This window comes from Epinephelus moara, chromosome 15, assembly GCF_006386435.1.
Source record: "Epinephelus moara isolate mb chromosome 15, YSFRI_EMoa_1.0, whole genome shotgun sequence".
Taxonomy (NCBI): domain Eukaryota; kingdom Metazoa; phylum Chordata; class Actinopteri; order Perciformes; family Serranidae; genus Epinephelus; species Epinephelus moara.
Window position 1 is genome coordinate 14,334,585 of NC_065520.1, and position 19,771 is coordinate 14,354,355.

The following is a 19,771-nucleotide window of genomic DNA, read 5'->3' on the forward strand; positions in this document are numbered from 1 at the left end:
GTGACTTGGAGCGCCTTGAAAGCCACTGAAACGGCGTGTGCTCGTCTCCATTGGGAAGTCCATACGGGACTCCACAGGCAGACCATTTTTTCACCAGTGTTTCCACCAGTGAATGAACTGTCTCTGTGAATGGGAGCAACAGAATGGTGTCCTTTTAGACGCAATGAATAGTTGAGACCCAGCAGTGTTTCAGCGAATAGAGCTGGACTTCACTCTGCCTCGTGAATACAATGTGACAAGATAAAGAGTGCTGGTACAGCCGGCACATAAAAAAAACCCTCAGCCAGCGTAGGAGAATGCTGCGATGTGCTAAATTATTAGTTATGTGGTTGACAGCAGTCTACACAGCCAGCTGGGCCTCACAATTTATCATATTTTTGATTCATGATATTGAAGCAGTTTGATGTGGATGCAAGGTTCTGATTTTTTTCTTGTGGAAGCAGCAGCAGAAAAAACCAAGCCAAAAATCCCAGACTAGGAGGTTTTAGGGGTCCCTCCTGTGTGAAATGTAGGTCAGACTCCCCATGTCTTAGTCTCACAGCTCTCCCAGCGTTGTCATTGGTCCAAGCCTCTCTTCAATCAACTGCATCCACTTACTGGTGGATGTCTGGGGTCCCAGAGGGAGGGGACAAACAGGGGGTCAAGGAATCGAGGGCTTTACGTCAGGATAAGTCTTGTGTCTGCTGCAATTGTGCGAGGCCGGATTTGGCACGTGTTTGTCTCGTTCAGATTAGTTTAAGCTTGCTTGTTATGGAGGACTTTTGGTTGCCTATGGACACAAAACTTTGGCCAGATTATTGGATTTTAGAGTTTAGTGGTTGTATATGGGACATTGTGACTGAAGCGACCACATAAATAGTTTGAAGTATTTGAAACAAGCCTTACAAGCACATGACCACATTTCATCCTTTGAAGCTGTCGATCCTCAACCAGATTTAATGGCTGCAAAAAACACTGTGCCTCGAAATATTTTCACTGAAATGAATTTATTACAAATTGTTCCAAGAATAAAAAATCCAGTAAAGAATTATGTGAACTTTTGGAGTTATTGTTCCTTCTGTCATGAACAGGTCTACATGGCATAGGCCCAGGGGCCCAAAGTCTTAAGGCCCTTACCTGCAAAATGTCACTCAAATGAACAAGTACTAACCAGGATTAGACTCAACGTGACCACAAAGAGACACAAAATAACGACAAAATTGGGCAGAACAACCACAAGGAGACACAAAATGAATACTGAGACACAAAACAACAAAGAAACGACACAACAGTACCCCAAAGAGACACATAATAACCACACTAAGACACCAAAATACCTCAGAGACCCAAAGGACTACAAAAAGACAGGACTACCACAAGGAGACACAAAACTTTTACAGGGAGACATAATGACTACAAAGCAACGCAAAACAACCAAAAAAGACACAAAATTATCTCAAAGAGACCCAAACAATTACAAAAAGATGACTTAAGTGATATTATTACCTAAATAAGACACAAAGTTAGCCCAAAGAGACACAAAAAACTACAGAAAGACACAAAACAACCACAAGGGGACATAAAGATGACTACAAAGAGACACACAACAACCAAAAAAGATGGAAAATTACCTCAGAAAGACAAATAATTATCTCAGTAAGACATGAAACAACCACAAGAAGACACAAAAGGCCTAAAAAAAGGACACAAAATTATGTCAGAGACCCAAACAACTACTAAAAGATGACTAAGTGACATAGTTGCATTAATAAGATACAAAGTTAGCCCAAAGAGACCCGAAAAACTTCAGTAAGACACAAAACAACCACAAGGAGACTTAAAGATGACTACAAAGAGACACAAAATGTCCAAAAAAAGACAGAAAATTACCCCAGACAGACAAATAATTACCTCAGTATGATACAAAACAACCACAAGGAGACACAAAATGACTGCAAAGAGACACAAAAGGACAAAAACAAACATAAAATCGACCCTGACAACTGTGAAAAGACAAACCAATCCCAAGGAGACACAAAAATGACAAAAAAGGACACTAAATGACAACTAAGAGAAACAAAGCAACCTACAAAAAGATGGCGAAAGAGACATAATTACCCGAATAAGACACAAAGTTAGCTCAGAGACACAAAAAAACTACAGAAAGACACAAAACAACCACAAGGGGACATAAAGATGACTACAAAGCAACACAAAATGTCCAAAATAGACAGAAAATTACCTCAGAGAGACATAAAATAACCACAAGGAGACACAAAATGACTGCAAATAGACACAAAAGGACAAAAAAAGACACCAAATTACCTTAAAGAGACACATAACATCAACAAGGAGACATGCGAAATGACTACAAAGCAACACAAAATGACCAAAAAAGACATCAAATCAACTCTAACAACTACAAAAAGGCACAAACCAATCCCAAGGAGACACAAAAATGACAAAAAAGGACACAAAATGACCACAAAGAGACACAAAATGACCTCAAAGAGACCTAAACAAACTATAAATATATGACTAAAGTGACAATTACCTAGATAAGACACAAACTTAGCCCAAAGAGACCCGAAAAAACTACAGAAAGAAACAAAACAACAACGAGACATAAAAATGACTACAAAGCAACACAAAACGACAAAAAAAGACATAAAATCGACCCTAAAACTGCCACAAAGTCTGTGTCTTGCTCCTGTGTAGGAGAGGTGTTGGGGCCCTTTGCATATCTGTGTCCAGGGGCCCATTGTCTCGTTATATGCCTGTGAATATGCTCAAGCTTTCTGCTGAGTGATAAGGAATAATAATTGCCCATTTGTCCCTGGAGATTCCTGTAGGTCAGTCTTTGAACTTCCAATGACGTCTTTTCTGTCCATAGAGACTAAATATGGCGGCCAGTAGAGAATCTCTCTTTGTCTCTTTGTCTAGTCGATGTTAAAAAGAAAACACTCTCCTTTCTCCTCCTCGTCTTCCTCAGCTGGTGATCAGGGTCCACATGTCGGACGAGAGCTCCAAGACCATGATGGTGGACGAGCGGCAGACGGTCAGGCAGGTGCTGGACAGCCTGCTGGACAAGTCACACTGTGGCTACAGCCCTGACTGGTCTCTGGTGGAGACCATCACGGAGCTGCAGATGGGTAAGGAGGTCGTCAAATAAACATTGTTTACGGTTTGCGAGTTATAATTATCTAAAAATAACCACCGTTTATGACCTGGGGCTAATCGTCAGGGTTACAGTTAAAGGTTCTGCCCCACCCAAAAAACAGAAATTAAGTGCACATTTGCAGGTCAGCGAAAAAACTGCATGTCTTGCATCTTATCTCCCTCTCTCCTCTCCTTCTCTCCTCTCCTTCCCTCCTCCCTCTTAGAGCGCATCTTTGAGGATCACGAGAACCTGGTGGAGAATCTATTAAACTGGACCCGGGACAGCCACAACAAGCTCATGTTCATCGAACGCATCGAGAAATACGCACTCTTCAAGAACCCTCAGGTGACTGCCCACTACACCTCAGTGCACACACACAGGAGACAGAGGACAGATCATCTTCTCAATACTCTCTCTGCGTTCAGTGCGTAAACGCAGACGCCATATGCTATACACACAAACACATTGTTTATGCATGCTCGGTGGTGCCTGCACAGCCCAGAGAGCCCGAGAGTGAACGAGGGAGTGTGTTTGTGTAGGAGAGTTGGAAGTAGGTCAAAGCTCTAAAGCGAGTAAAGGTGAATAATTTATTTAACGTAAGGCGACTCTGCCCCGCCCGTCTCTCACTGTTTCATTCAATCATCTGCAGAACTATTTGCTGGGGCGGAAGGAGACGTCAGAAATGGCCGACAGGAACAAAGAGGCTTTATTAGAGGTGAGATTATGCACAAACTTCCACATCATTCCTACACACCAGGAGGATCACTCACTGACAGTTTTCTTTGCGTCCATTAGGAGTGTTTCTGCGGCGGCTCGGTGTCAGTGCCGGAGATCGAGGGCATCCTGTGGCTGAAGGAGGACGGGAAGAAGTCATGGAAGAAGCGCTACTTCCTCCTCAGAGCTTCAGGGATATACTACGTCCCCAAAGGCAAAGCCAAGGTCAGTGAGGCTTGGGATGGGTCGGGGATATGAGAACCAGATCGACAGTGCTCGGTGGTATTTCCTGCTGCTTCAGCGCTGATCACTTTGAACACTACAGAAACACATGTGCTCTATTTTTAGCTCCATCCTCCAAAGTCTTTCTCAGAGTACAACGACCAATGCTGCGTATCATTTTGTCGCCTTATTGAAATCCTGCAACCTCGTGCGAGTCCTGCAAAACATTACAGTGGCAGCTTAGGCATTGAATTATGTATTAAATTCAGATCTGTGTAATTATGCTCAAAAACATGTCCTTTTTGACTACAGTGGGACTTAGATCCTCCAAGCATGATTATTTAAAGCCAGTTAAAGCAAAGTCAGTCAACAGAATACTCTCCCTTCTATCCAAGGCCTGGCGAAGAAAAAAAAAAAGGTTCCCTTTCTGAAAAAAACTCAACACAAAATAGAGTTCATTTTACCAAAAAGTACGTTCCTTATGTCTCCATGTACAGGACAGAAAACAAGAAGTGAACCTCATTATTAACTTCATCGAAATTACACAACAAACAAAGTCTGTCCTCCTCGGTGGTGTTAAACCTTCCAGTCTCAGCGGCGGCTTTTCAGCTGATTGAGCATGTTGAATCGGCGGCAGAGCTTGTCGGTGAGAGAGATCACTCTGATTGGCTGTTCAGGTTTTATTTCCTCGCCCCTGTAGCGAGTGAATCTGCCTGTAGTGAAACCAGAGCTAACCGGTGCTTCCTCCTCAGGCTCCACTTCACTCAGCTGCCCCACAGACCCGCTGCTTCTTCCCACTTTAACCTGGAGGAAACACCGGGACCGTCTGGATGTAATAGTCCGTGGAGGTGCTGCAGTGCTCGACTGCACAGATAGGAAACCCCTCGACAGAGTGGTACATCCTGTCACGCCGTTTTCTCTTACGCAGGCGCAGAACATACGTGCTACTTGGCCGTCGGATGTAGTCTTTGTAGTGTGTTCAAATGCAACTGACACAGGGCGACGTGAGGCGACGCAACAGTTGGCTTTCGTCACCGCTAGTTCTTTGATGTCGGTTTGGTATGTCCGCACCTTAAGGACGCATTCACACTGGCGCTATTTGATCCGCTTTAAACGAACCCTGGTCCGCTTCCACAGATAGTTCGGTTCGTTTGGAGTGATGTGAGCGCTCATTCGAACTCTGGTGCGGACCAAATGAGCAAACCCTGGTCCGCTTGAAAACTGGGGGTCTTGGTTCACTTGCAAGTGAACCCTGGTGCGGTTTGTTTACAGTGGGAAATGCAAACAGACTATCCAAAGAGAGGAAGGGGATGGATTTCCGTTTTCGGTCCTGGCCAGTCAGTGAGCTGGGTTTTCTTCTTCCTCATGCTTTTTTTTCTTCTTGGTCAGTGGTCATTTCGGGCAATACCGCCCCCAAACGAGCAGCTGTTGTAACTGCGTGACGTTGTCCAGGTGGTTTGGTCCGCTTTAAAAAGTGCAGTGTGAAAGTGAACCGAACCAAATGAAGGTGTGAAATTTTTCGGCATTCCCTGCCCGATCGAACCGAGTCCCCCGGACTATCCTGGTGTGAATGCGCCCTAAGGCTAATGGTAATGTTCTCACAGGGATCTTTGTCTATTGTTTAAATTTTTCTTCACGTAAGGTTGCACTGTGCAGCTTTCTTTGTGAGACAAATGACAAGTTACGTATATATCTGTGTAAATTCTGTTGGAAGATTTACTCAGTCCGTCCTCCTCTGCCTCCTTCTCCGCAGGCGTCCAGAGATCTCGTGTGCTTCCTGCAGTTGGACCACGTGAACGTGTACTATGGCCAGGACTACCGCAGCAAATACAAGGCTCCTACTGACTACTGCCTGGCCCTGAAGGTGAAGCCCAGTTCTGTTAAAAGCACTCTGCATTTGTCTTTCAAGTCAGTTAGTATTGTTTGATTTGATTTGATCACCATAAATAAGTGTATAAAGTGTTATTTCTCACTGTTTTTGCAGCATCCACAAATCCAGAAGAAGTCCCAATACATCAAGTATCTGTGCTGCGATGATGTCAGGACTCTGCACCAATGGGTGAATGGAATTCGCATCGCCAAGGTGAGTTTTTGCTCTGGTTTCTTTAGTCTGAGAAAATGCCCCAAAATTGTTCTTATTTTCTAAAAGAGGTTGTGTTAATTGTTTATATGTTGTGTTTGTGTGCAGTACGGCAAGCAACTATACGTGAACTACCAGGAAGCCATGAAGAGGACAGAGGCGGCCTACGATTGGTCCTCTCTCTCTACCTCCAGCATCCGATCTGGCTCCAGCTCCGCCAGCATACCTGGTTAGTCGAATTCATGTGTGTCATAGATTTCCAATAAAGCATCTCTTTCATAATTAGTGACATTTAAACATTTTAAAGGGATGCTCCAGCAATTTAATAACATGCTAACGTTATTAGCACAAGCCTATGGCATTTTACATTGTATGAATTAGCCTAGCGACAAGCAGAGATTTCCTCTTCTCATATCAAGCCAGGATAAATCACACACAAGACTTAAAATGCTATTTTAGTGGAGGCTTTATTGTCTTTAATTTAGGTGGGAAAAGGTTTAAGAAAGTCTTACTCTAACTTATGTGCTTGCAGAGTCCCAGTCGAATCACTCAGGCCATTCAGACAGTGGAGTTGACACAGGCTCTTCTCACGGTCGGTCCCAGAGTGTGGTGAGCTCCATCTTTTCTGAGGCCTGGAAGAGAGGCACCCAGATTGAGGAAAGCTCCAAGGTATGACTGTCTTCTTTTATAATTATCTGTAACAGAGTATGTCATATTCATCACTGAGCTCACGCACTCCCTCTTTTTCCAGCATATGAGAATGGAGGCATCCAGAGGAGCCACGCTGCCGCATTCCTCCCACAGTCACCGCCATCACAGCCAGCATTCAGTCGATCACTCTGCCCTGACGCCCCCTCCCCAACCGCAGCCCCAACCCCACCAACAGCACCCCCCACAGCCTCAGCACCCACCAGTGCCCCCCCAGACGCCAACCCAGCCACACCACCAGCACCCGCCTCCCCAGCAGCAGTCTCCTCAGCAGCCCCCTCAGCCCCCGCCCCAGTATCCTCAGCGCCCTCAGCAGTCGCCACAGTCTCCGCAGCAGCCACTACCACCGCAGACCATCAGCACCTGCAACCACATGCCCCCAGAGCAGCAACAGCTGGCTCCTCCGCCCCCACCTCCCCCTCCGCCGCCTCCCCCTCCGCCCCCACCCCCAGTCCAAATGGTGTCACACCACTCACCGGCCCCCACCATGTACAAGTACAGCACCATCACCAGGCTGCAGAACCAGAAGGCGTCCCAGTCGGCCAACCACCACAGGTTGCCCAGTCACATCCACGCACTAGGTCAGCAAGTTCTGCCCACAGGTCCGGCACCGCCTGCACAGGCGCCCGTTAAACCCAATGTGAATCACATTGCGGCAAGGACTAATGTCCCGCCTCCCCCTCCACCCCCTCCCCCGCCTCCACCATCCATGCCCACCCCTGGGTCAGCCATGGCTGTGTTGAAGCTGGGACCTCCCAGCCCAGCGGCCCCACCTGCCTTCATTCCTCCACCGCCAGCTCCTCCACCGGCTCCACAGACCAATGGCGTAACATTTCCTCCCCCTCCTTCTCCTCCACCACCCCCTCCTGCACCAGCTCCCATGAGCCAGCCTGTGTACTCCTACGGGCTGAAGCAGGCGCTGAAGGAAAGGTTCCCCAGCCCGCCACGCGACCTCCTTTCTCCCAATGGTGGCCTTGAGGAGTCCCCTCCGCCTGCCCCCGCTCCACCACCCCCACCTCCTCCTCCTCCACCTCCACCACCACCTCCTCCTCCTCCCCAGCAGTTCCCAGTGCCAGCCCAGTTCCCACCTCCTCCTGCGCCACCACCAGCGCCGCCCAAAACCTTCACCCCAGGCTTCCTCCCTCAAACTGCCCCCAAACCTGTGTCACCTGTCTCCCCATTTCCTCCCGCCCCACCTCCTGCTGCCCTTGGTGGCCCGACCCCGCCACCACCTCCACCTCCTCCTCCACCTGCACCATTTAAGAAGCAGTTCAGTCTCCAGGTCGGCCACACCTCCGGCCATCCTCCTCCGACTCTCCCCAAGCAGCACAGCCTGTCTAAGCAAACGTCCGTCTCCACGGGAGCAGCTCCCACCATGTCACTGGTGAAACAACTAGCGAGTCAGTTTCCAGGAGCGTCATCCCAAGTAGCCAATCACACAGAGAGCCCCAAAGCCCCCCTCTCCCCACCCGCAGTCAAGACCAAACCAAAATGGCAGCCTGGTGGTGGCCAGCAGCTGCAGTCTCCAGAGTTCCCTCCTCCTCCTCCTGACAACAACGCTGGCTTCCCTGCCCCTCCTCCTCCACCTCCTCCTCCACCACCTCCACCAGCTCCTGTCACAGGCCCGACTCCACCCCCTCCTCCCCTTCCTCCTGGAAACCTGGGATCCCCCTTAAAGAGGTCACCCTCTGGCTCCTCCAATTTTGGAGGCAAGAAACCGCCTCCCACCCCACAGAGGAACTCCAGCATCAAGTTCAATTCCTCAGCATCGTATGAAGAATCCAGGAGGAACTTGCTCAGCAAGTTTGGTTCCCAGAACAACGCCCCTTCTTCCTCTTCGTGTCCCACCTCCTCCTCAACTGGATCCCCTTCTAAGGATTCATCAAACGGACCCCCTGCTCCCCCGAAACCAGGCAAACTCAACCTGTCCAACCTGCCCCTGGCACTCCAGGCCAAAGTGAGCCAGGTAAAAATCAGTGGTGACTTCCCTTCCCCACCACCTGAGTGCGCCTACTTTCCACCTCCTCCCCCGCCCTCTGAGCTCTTCCCCCCTCCTCCACCTCCTGGTGGTGACACCCAAAGCGTGGGACCTCCTAGAGTAGCTGTGGTCAACCCCCAGCCCCAGGCTCCCCCTCCACCTCCACCTGTCCCCCCTGTCAGCATGTCATCATGGGGGAAGAGCTCACTGAAAAAGACTCCTCCACCCACACTGGTGCGGCGTAGCAACACCACCCCGGAGCCCCCTCCGATATCCCCACCTCCTCCCACCTCCCCAAAGGGCAGCTCAGGCCAGCCCAACTTCCTGGCAGATCTCAACCGGACACTGAAGCGAAAGTCAGTGGGTCGCCAAGGTTCCCTGAACTCGACCGGCATCACAGGCAAGTTGGACCCCGCGGGAACTATGGACGACATGGCGCTGCCTCCGCCACCCCCCGAGCTGCTCCTGGACCAAGGAAAGCAAAGCAACGGAGGGAATGGCGCCTACATGTCCGGAAACATCTCAGGCTATGCAACACTACGACGAGGACCCCCGCCTGCACCACCCAAACGGGGGGACGCCACCAAACTTACTGGAGAGTGTTGAACTCGGACATCAGGACATTATAAAGATGGATGAATAGACAGTGAACGAATATATGGAAGTTAACATTCAGTAGTGGAACGGGAGTGAACTCCTTCTGTCCTCTTGATGACTGTGTAAATACTACAACCCAAACCAGACCATGGTCAATTAGTGTTTGCTAATTATCGCAGTTTTTTAACGTGCTCGGCATTCTGGATCAGTGGGATTTATAATACAGGGACAACTCAGACCGGCGCAGGGAAGTTTGAGGTCATAGCAAGAAAACGGTCTTCGAATTTTCTGCGATTGTCTCTGGAAGACATTGTCTCGCCCTGTATGGTAAACCCCACCCATCTGGTGCACCAAGCAGATTGACATAAATAAGAACTGTGCAAATATTACTGGATCCAGGTCTGAGCCAAACCATGTTAACCGCTTCTTTGCCATAAGTTTGTGCCACGTACTGGAGACAAAACATCAGGATCTTTCTGCTTTGGTACTGCATGGACTTCATGTGAGAACGAGCTGTAGAACATGAAGCTGTTCTGGTGTGTGTGCATGAGCGAGAGAGAGATTGGGTACATGCATCGTGTGCACGCATGTATGATTATACGGTGGTGAAGTAGTTCAGCGTTAGAGAAGGCCTTCGTGGAGCGGGGACTGTTAGGTTTGCTTTTATATGAAATTATTTAATGATCGATAAATGGAAGGATTTTTTTTTTTTTTTATAAGTGTGTCTTTTGATAGCTGGTCAACAAAGTCTAGAGAGGAACAAAACTTTTGGGCACAATGGAATGTATATGGGAAGGTGTAATTTTAAAGAAGTCACACATGAAGGCAATTCAGTTTTCAAATCGTACACATTTTTCGACTGTTTTGGGCAAATGCAAATCAGAAGGAAGCCTTATCCCCAAAGTCTTGCACAGAGGTCAAAGTATAGAGATTTCTTCCAAAGGTTCAGCGGAGTCTGGACTGTGCAACTGGAAAACTTTTATTTCAAGGACTACAAATGGAGGCCTGCGATGGTGCGTCTTCGTGGACTGTGCGAGCTCCCCGTGCGTTGGCTTGATTCTTGGACCTTATCCTTCAGTTTGTATCTGTACAGTTGCAACTGCTACTCCGTTACTGTCGGTCCCCGCCGCCTTCCAATGTCACATCACAATTCAGGTCGTAGAATGTACAGGTTCAGTCATGTAAAGTATACTTACCCACGCAGAAAAGAAACATGTGTCTGGTTGATGTACAGAGCGTTGAATCATGTAACAGAACTCATGTGACTGAATGTTGCTTTCAACTTCCTGTGTCTGTTGTTCCTCGTTTCGTCATGGTGCCGTCGGTGCACAGGGACTGAAGGTCATCTCTTGATTTTGCACCTACAAAGTGGATCATGAAGGGTTTTAATTTCTCGCAGCAATGCCTTCATTTTTATGGTGCTAGTGCTGTCCTTCAAGGAACTCATCATCAACACGTCCTCATGTGCCAGGATGACATATCATTGAGATTTCAAACCGTTTCAACTGGTTTTAAATTGGCTTCAGTGTGGAAATGCGTCCTCTCAACATGAACACGGCCGTTTCCACACGAGCCCCCATGATTTTCTTTTGTCTTACTCGATCGCCATTTGACGGCAGCGTACCGTTTCTAATAACTGAATATCATCGTCTTGAACAGGATGTTTGCTACAGTACAGTATGTAAGTTATTGATGTGCTGATGTGAACATGTGGGGCCAAGTGACATGAAGAAAAATGGTTGCAGATGTGTCCTCTTGCATATAAACTGAAAAATCACAATATAAATGTTGAAACCAGACCTCAAGCTGTGTCCGACCTCGTTTGTTAAAATCACACATACACACTGAAACTTGGTGCCACAGTCCAAGTACAAATTATCGAAGTGGGAACACTGTCAGTGAACATTTGGCTCCCTCTAGTGGTGTTATCATGTCCTACACAAAGAAAAACTACAGTAACAAAGCATTCCTAATTAAATATCATTAAAAAAATGACAAGAATCACAGTGTTCAAACTCCGTCTTTAATTCAAGTTTGTCTTCTGATCAGCACCTAAATGTTCCCAGACTGAGCTGAGATTTCACACCAGGAAGTTGGTGAAAGTGTCTCCTCTTTGCCGCTCCTCTGCCATCTGGAGGGAGAAGCCACGCTGGACGGGTGGAGATGTTGGAGGAGGAGCAGGAGCAGGGTCTGTCGGAAGGAAGGTTGGAAGGCAACAGTGATCATTTTCTTTATTTGAACTCTTTAGTGGGTGATTGTACTGCACTGGTGCTTACCTCTATTTACAAATGGGATGTTGAAGTGCTGTCTCCCTCTTGAGAACTTCTGTGGGAACAAAGGTGATGTTGTTCACATGCACTGTTGTTAAAAAAATGAATATATAAAAATGACAACCCCTTCTTGTCCGTGTCCTCACCTCCTCACTGGACTCTGAGCTGGAGCTCGAAGAGTCACGGCCACATCTGAGAGACAGCACCTGGGTTGTTGTGGCTGTCATTCGGACCCGACTGGAGCAGGACAAGGTCGGCTGATGTGAAGGAGGAGAAATGAGGGAAGGATGGTGTTTTTTAATCTTCTGTATCATGCAAATATTTTGTCATTGATTTGATCTGAACACTCTGACCCAGTAAATCCGAGCCAATGTAAACAGTGGGCTGCATCAATCTGCCAACATGAGTCCTGCTCAGAATTGAGAAACAAGGCTTTCACAGTGTCCCACAGCAGCGTGCAGGTACACTGAAATATTTATCAGTCCAGATTCTGGCTGATACCCCAACCCAGACCACAACAAACCATCATAACATTCACCCCTGATGACGTTAAAAGTCTCACCACAAAGAAGCCAGGTCTGAAGGCACATGTCTGGGGGTCACTTCTGGACGCCTTCGCGCACTCTGTCTCTTTGATGCCAAAGACCATCATCAGGTCAGCGGTGTTCAGGCCAACGGGAATAACCTGCCATGCATGTGATATTAGTCATTTGTCAAAAATAGAAAAGTATAACAATCAAAATGCGTTTTAAGCACTCATGAAGCAGAATTACCGATTTTACCGATTAATTATCGATGCATTCATGTGTTCATCACTTTAATGATGCAGCAGGTAAAGTTGGAGCTCATATGAATTATTTCACACGCTGCGGGGTCGTTTTATGTATCAGTAATCTAGATCTGTAAAGTAACTGAAGCTTTAAAATAAATGTAGTGTCGTAAAAAGTACAATAGTCCTACAGAAAATGCGTGTGAATGCTGGAATGAATTCAAAAGCATTGCTGAAATACTTTTTTTTTTAAATGTCTGAACGATCTGAAAATCTGGCAGAGACAGAAGCTGAACTGCATTATCTGAAGAAGCGAAGAGCTGAAATACATTTGTTCAGTGTTAAGCATTTCTTATCTTAGCCTTTTCAATTAATTTCAGCTTCCACTTTTGACGCTTTCGCAGTTTAGCACCCAACTTTTTTTGTGAATGTATTTCAGCTCTTCTTCTTCAGCAATGCTTTTGAATTCATGTCAGCTTTCAGCATTCACACGCATTTCAAAAGTATGCAGAAGCAATTGTTGATCAAAGTACGGAGATAAAACGAGACTGAAGTATAGTGAAGTATTGAAAATTTGAAAAAGCTTTTCCTATTCAGGAGCTTTGATTTCAAGCCTTGCACAATGGCTGTTGTACATAAATATATCTTGAAAAGTATGAGCAGACTCACCCTCGAGACAGAGCCCCGAGTCACCCGGTAAAGATGGCTGACAGCGTACACAGAGTTGACCTCAGTCAGAGCTGCTCCAAGACCCCTGTTCGCCATCGACTCCAGCTCAGAGTTGTACACTGGGACTCCTGCGGGGACAAAGACATGGAGAAAGTCAGTTTCTGTATCTACTCATAAAGTGATCAATGTAGGGCAGCACTCACCTGAGCATCCCAGAGCCTGCAGCAGGGCCAAGAGAAACACGTAGGTCCTCATCTTGTCTAGCACCATGAAGCCAAAATGTATCATTCCTTCATCTACCTGCCTCTAAATATGTTCAGTTTGTGTCCTAGCACCGCCATGCGCCGCCCCTTACCCTCAATAACCCCTTTAAAAACTCCCTCCCCTGTCTGTCTGTCCTGTTTCCTTCACGCAATAGCTGTCAACCTTTGTTCAGCACTATTGATCTCAGGGTGATGCCCCGGATGAAATGAGCACTGTGATAAGAATTCAGATCTGATAACTTTCACTCAGAACATCCCAATGTGATATGATGAGGGCAGTCGGGGAAAATCTGTATGAAATCTTTTGTTTGGGAACGGTAGGCCCACCAAAGCTTCCCCTCAGCCCGCAGATTAATAATGAATTTATCAAATTTTAGGAGAAAAACATGCGTTTTTAAAAGCTTATAGAAACATTGTGTGCAATAGTCCACCTTCCACCTTCTGTTTCTCTCCTTCAAACACACACAGGCTGTGTCCTTGTCTCAGTCCTGACAGTTGTGCTACTATCATACATAATGCTGACATTTACTTTTATTTACTTTTAATTTACCATCAAAATAATTCTAATATAACTACTTAAAAACATTTTTTTTATTCAGTTACTAAACAATGATTTCTTTAAATATATTTTTATTTGAACATCAGGCCCCCACAATGTCTGCTTAGAACATCTTTGGCCCTTGGACAAATGTACCTGATGACCCCTGGTCTAGTTTAAACACTGCAGGAGGGGATACATTTTGTAATCTGGAGCTCCACAGGGTTAAATGGGGTTAAAATTTGTTGTTGACATATCTACAAAAGTATTAGGAGGTTTTTTGAAGTTTTTTAATGCATAATTTGTTACATAAAAACATGATTTTTTTCCTCATCACTTTACATTTTTTGCTCTATTGCTCCACCAACTGGCTTTATTGACGTGGAATATAATTTACAAGCACAATTTCTCACCACAACAGTGTTATATCTTGAATAACGGTAATATTTTATATCAGAATAAGAGTGCTTTTCTAAAGAGCTGGTTAGACAGAAACATATTTTGGGTGAGTCAACTGATTATCCCACAGGGTCGTCCTGTGAACCTCAATGACTTCACTTCTCATTTGGATTATACACAAGTTTTATCCACCAACCTGCAGAGCATTTTCTGAAGAAATATAAAGATAATATTGATGTAAACTTTTCTGTTTGCTCGACTCATCCAGAAACCGTGCCCCATCTTTTCTAACATTGTCAGTATATTATGGAAAGATGTTTCCAAATTACTGACATTGTATATAGCATTATTTTAAGAGTATGTTATATTCAGGAAATTTGAGGAACAGTTATATATATCATAACTCTACTGATTATTCTTGCCAAATGTATATACACAGGTGTACATTTACAAACAAAAGGTCCCTTTTTATTGTGTTTTACAAATATTTTTAAAAATACACAAATACTATTAAATTGTGTACCAGTGAAAAGGCCATAAAAACTGTACTGGCATGTATTAAATGTAAAATATGTAAATGAAATGTGAGCTGTTGTGAAGGAACTGTTCTCTTGGAATAATCTTTGGATTTTAGACTGGATAAAAAACGACACTTATTTTCCATCTGTGATTCTTAAATAGTCTGTACTGTTACAGATGTGCCTTCAATGTGCCTTTACTTTCTTTCCTTTTTATTATTTATTCAACCTAAAAACCCCTTGGCTTGTTTTTTTGCACCGCGGTTAATGTCACAGTCAAAATGAGTGTGTCAAAAAAAAAAGTGCAGTTTGTTCCTTGAAATTAAATAAATAAATAAATAAATAATGAGAAGAAAAAGAAAAAGAAAAAATGAAGAAAACGAATCATCATTTTGGCGGTCGCCATCTTGGAATTCTGGAGCCGGAAGTCACCATATTTGGACGAGATTTGACTGAGGCAGCACGAGGACACGCCCACCTACACGGCAACCTGACTGAACGCTGCACCCGGCACTGACGTGCTAATTAATTAACAAAGTTAGCTTCCATAATTCGAGGTAAACTTTAGAGTTTTAAAGTATTAAAATAATCTAAGTGACGTTAGCTAATAACAAACATGTCCACATTTGGAAAATATTACATATAAGAGAAGTAACGTTAACCTTGTAACGTTATTGTAGCGTTAGCTTAAGTTACCGTTACAGTGTGTGGTTAGCATAACTGCAATAATGCTGTGTTTAACCGTTACATTAGGCGTCTTGGTGTGCTGATAGCTCAAAAACCAGCACATGAAACTTAGCTTATTTAACTCAGTTAACGTTACACCATAAAAATTATTATTGATTAATGTGTATTATTCCCCCAGATAAAGAGAGTAACGTTACAGTTCAACGTTTAGTGAGAGGCTATTTTTTGCACGCAGGTCCTTTTCATTTCAGTGTTGACAGCTGTCAAAAATATGTGTATAAATGATTCTTTCTTTCTCTGTCAGAAAAGATCATCTTCTCTGGCTCTTTATGTCACGGTCATTGCCAGCACGTTACAAACTGCAGCTAACTGGCGCGTATCATTCCGCCATGATGGATGTCTCTCTGCGTCCCACACTGACAAAGCAGCAGCATTTGACGACTTAGGTTTCTGCCACTGCCTCTGAAACCGACACATCTGGTGAGTATCATACCGCCACGAAAGGTACCTCACTGATAAGGATCAAACCTTCTACCTCAGGTTCTCCAGGCAGCCATTTTACAGCCCGAGCTAGTCTGCCTCTCACTCTCTCCATTGGACAGGGGCCATCTTTGAGATTGAAGCTCCGCCGCTTATTTAGCAGCCTCTTAATTCACTTAAGGCCTGAACATTAAGCGTTTAATTAGTTTAAATCGATAAATACAATGTGGTCAGACTTTAGTAATGTATCAGTGTGGTGGGATAAATTCATCTTAATTATTTCAGCTCCAGTGTGAATATTTGCTGCTATTCTTAATGTACTAAGTTGAGAAACTACATCAATGCAACATCCTCTTCCTCCCATCATGTCTTTATTACATTCATCATCAATATCAAAAATACTTCACATTTTGGGCATGAAGAGAATTCTAGTTCTTGTAAACAATAAATATGTTTCAGTTCAATCCTGATACATTTTTCAAGATTATTCAGCTGTCTGTCATTTGTTCCCCTTCAGCCGTTTTTACCGTATTAAATATAATATAAGTTTTTATACTATTATCAAAGGAATGTGTCCTGTAAAAATGCGGTAACAGCATTTCAGAGGATAACCAAGTATTTACAAACACAACTCTAACAGAAAGAAACACTTTCCTGTCGCTGGAATATGAGGCAAGGCAAAAATCAGATATTTTCTTGGCTGCCTAGACAAACTTAGATTCTATCTGTACCTGATTTAACCGTGAAAATCAAAGTAAAGGTGCTCAGTGTCAATAACTACTATCCCTTTAACTGTACATGCACACACACTCAAAGAGTCCTCCTCATCGTTCAAGTGTTCCCATCAGAGGCTCCACAGCAGCGAGGAAGCTGGCCTCAAACTCCTGATCTGAAAAGCGAGCCACGGACTGACGTGCATTGCGTCTGATGTCCATCCGGCTGGCGGGCGGCAGCGCCAGGATCTTCTCTATGGCCTCCGCATAACTGTCCTCATCATCAGCCAGGAAGCCCGTCTGGCTTCCCTCGAAAGGTACCACAATGTCCAGCTTGGGACCGCCGGACTTGTGCGCCAGAATGACCTTCCCTGCTGCCATACACTCCACCACACCTACAGGGAGGAGGAGAAGAAGAACTTTTCATATCACAGACATTAAACTACACAATCTGAACATGAGCTCGCATTAATTACCTATTCCAAAGTGTTCATTCCACATGGTATGCAGCCCAATGGTGGCGTCTCCCATGTCTCTCTTCAGCTCGTCGAAGGGTACGTTCAGTTTAAACTCCACCCTGTCAGCCACACCCAGCTCCTGGCACAGCCCCCTCAACATGAGCACCCTATCCTCGTCCTCCTGGTTCCTGCATCCACCGATCAGAACCAGCTTCAGCGCCTCCCCCGCCCTCCTCCTGTCCACCACCTTCTTGAAGGCTCTGATCTGCAGCCGGTGGTCCTTCTCCGGCCTGAACTGCCCGATGGAAACGATCGAGTGGCACTTCCTGTCCCCGTCCTCCTCCAGAGGGATGTCCAAGAACGCGCTGACGTCGCAGGGCGGGTAGACCACACAGGTGCGGTTGGGGGCACGCCACAGCGACAGGATGTGATCGAGGGTCCAGGAGGAGTTGACCATGATGAGGTCGCTGCAGGAGCCGGCCATGCCGTAGAGCAGGGCAAACAGGCAGTAGTAGACCACCTTGAAGGCACTCAAGAACAGACTGTTGGAGACGTAGTCTGGGTTGTTGAACCTAGGACAGTATTATTTCAGCAGGTTTTAGTTAGGAATCAAATGGCTAATCTATTCTGTGTGCATGTAGGATATTGAAAAAAGCTTATAAGTTCTTACCTGGGGTTCCTCTCTCTCACTACAGACAGCATGTCAGTGCTGATGGTTGGGTAGTGAACGTAGCTCCCCACGCTGCAGCCCCCCAAGTAGCGGAACAGAGGCAGTGTGAAGGCGTAGCCCATGGAGTCAATGTAAAGGTCCGGGACGAACTCCGTCAGCGCCTCCCATCCCAGGAAGACGGAGCCCACGCTCTGCCCCAGCAGGGTGAAATGAGGAAACAAGCCGGGCTCCACGAGCAGCCGGTGCCTCAGGTACACAAACTGAACCGGGCGGGGGAGTACGATGTTAAAGCGGCGTCGTGCCCCCTCCAGGATCTGTTGACCCGTAACGCCCAGGTCCCCCGTGTACACCACAAAATTGATGTCCACGTACCTGTGCAGATAAGCAGAAGGTATTTTGATGCCATTATGCCTTGTAAAACTTCCCAGGAATGCTGCACTAAATGTAGTAAATGAGTAACAAGTAAGCACACAAGCTGGGGAAAGTGGACACACTACACTGTACACACAAAAACCTGATGGATGGAATGAATAAAATCAGCTTCACCTGTTCTGCAGCGCCCTGATAGCACACCAGAGCACTCTCTCTCCCCCACCACCAGCGTTGCAGTAGGGGTGGAAGAAGGCCACCGCGGGACGGCCGTCCCTCGCCCGCCGAGCATTCCTGCTGCTCTGAAGCCAGAAGCGCACAGCCAGCACCAGCAGGACCAGGACAGCGATCAGAAGTACGCACAGGAACAGCAGGGGCAGCAGCAACTTCCACAGCAACCTGAAACACAGTAAGGTATAGGTAAGCATATTTTATTGACACAGCACTGCAGTGGGTCGCAAATCTGTGTGTCCTCGGATAGTAATGGCATGACCCGCCCTACTCTCCCTCTGATTGGCTAGTACTAGTACACAACCATCTCTATGGTTTACAAAGGATGGTCCGACAAAGAGGAAATATCCAGTGAGCGGCAGTTCTCTGGGTGAAAATGCCTTGTTGATGCCAGAGGTCAGAGGAGAATGGCCAGACTGGTTCAAGATGATAGAAAGGCAACAGTAACTCAACCAAGGAATGTTTCCAGCACCCTGTTGAATCTATGCCACCAAGAATTAAAAAGGGGGTCCAACCTGGCACTAGCAAGGTGTACCTAACAAAGTGACTGGTGGGTGTAATTACTGATGCATTATTGTGAAAATACTCACAGTACAAGTGCTTCAAAACTGTACTTGAGTACAGTACTTAAGTAAATGTACTCAGTTACTTAACATCACTGTGCACAAGGTCAGAATAAGCTCTGGTTTAAAGGAGTGTTACCCATAGCAACATATGGTTGGACTACAATGTAAGTTAGCTTGACTACAGACTAATTTAGTAGCTTGTTCGTCGTGGTAACGTTAAAGAAGTAGGAGAACACATTAGAGTAATATTTATCTAAAGACTACAACCGACGAATGCGCTTGACGTTAGCTAAACAATGTGAAATAACCGTTAGCATTTTCCCAGTGAAGTTAATTAGCACTGCTATAACGACTAGCTATAACCAGAGCAGCAGTGAAATGAACGAAGCTAGCGAACTTCCGGTTTTAAAATGTACATTTATAATTATTTTAAATACTCGGTTTCAAACCTTAAATATCTTACCTTGTTAATTCACACAGGCAGAGGACCAACTGGTCGTGGCCCGACATCTTGCCTAGAGAAATATAACAACATAGCACTTTCTTCTTCTGCGTTTCTCTAACTGCTATTTACATGTATCTGGCGACACCTGCCGGTCAGGAGGTATAACTACGCTGACTTTCCCAGCCTGCACACATGGAAAGTAACACTAAAGTCTACATTAATTTAGCTTTAATGATACTAATATTTTAACTATTGGAAATATAGCAACAGAAATATGCTAACCGACTC

The 19,771-nt window shown here is 45.7% G+C and overlaps 3 protein-coding genes across 7 annotated transcripts in view; 1 reads left to right on the forward strand and 2 right to left on the reverse strand.

The window, feature by feature from the left end:
• raph1b (Ras association (RalGDS/AF-6) and pleckstrin homology domains 1b) overlaps positions 1–11,237 on the forward strand; it is a 55,039-nt gene extending 43,802 nt beyond the window's left edge. For all 4 annotated transcript variants that reach the window (XM_050063046.1, XM_050063045.1, XM_050063048.1 and 1 more), the window contains 9 exons: positions 2,972–3,131; positions 3,363–3,484; positions 3,789–3,854; positions 3,935–4,078; positions 5,829–5,939; positions 6,060–6,158; positions 6,264–6,384; positions 6,688–6,824; positions 6,907–11,237. In XM_050063046.1, coding sequence (XP_049919003.1) covers positions 2,972–3,131; positions 3,363–3,484; positions 3,789–3,854; positions 3,935–4,078; positions 5,829–5,939; positions 6,060–6,158; positions 6,264–6,384; positions 6,688–6,824; positions 6,907–9,447 — 3,501 coding nt within the window. In that variant the 3' untranslated portion in view covers positions 9,448–11,237. The remainder of the gene's footprint in view (positions 1–2,971; positions 3,132–3,362; positions 3,485–3,788; positions 3,855–3,934; positions 4,079–5,828; positions 5,940–6,059; positions 6,159–6,263; positions 6,385–6,687; positions 6,825–6,906) is intronic.
• A 205-nt stretch (positions 11,238–11,442) lies between these two features.
• Positions 11,443–13,508, reverse strand: spp2 (secreted phosphoprotein 2). 2 transcript variants are annotated; one of them, XM_050063050.1, is made up of 6 exons: positions 13,350–13,508; positions 13,147–13,274; positions 12,271–12,393; positions 11,855–11,965; positions 11,715–11,760; positions 11,443–11,628 (listed from the first exon to the last, which is right to left on the reverse strand). In XM_050063050.1, exons 1-6 carry the CDS (start codon positions 13,432–13,434, stop codon positions 11,519–11,521), a joined length of 603 nt encoding a protein of 200 aa, XP_049919007.1. In that variant the 5' UTR covers positions 13,435–13,508; the 3' UTR covers positions 11,443–11,518. The 2 variants fall into 2 exon arrangements, with proteins under 2 accessions (XP_049919007.1, XP_049919006.1); XM_050063049.1 differs by having other exon boundaries at positions 11,715–11,763.
• Positions 13,509–16,372: 2,864 nt separating this feature from the next.
• alg11 (ALG11 alpha-1,2-mannosyltransferase) lies at positions 16,373–19,723 on the reverse strand. The gene is made up of 5 exons (XM_050063766.1): positions 19,502–19,723; positions 18,419–18,640; positions 17,873–18,244; positions 17,221–17,774; positions 16,373–17,139 (listed from the first exon to the last, which is right to left on the reverse strand). Exons 1-5 carry the CDS (start codon positions 19,546–19,548, stop codon positions 16,856–16,858), a joined length of 1,479 nt encoding a protein of 492 aa, XP_049919723.1. The 5' UTR covers positions 19,549–19,723; the 3' UTR covers positions 16,373–16,855.
• Positions 19,724–19,771: the final 48 nt, after the last annotated feature.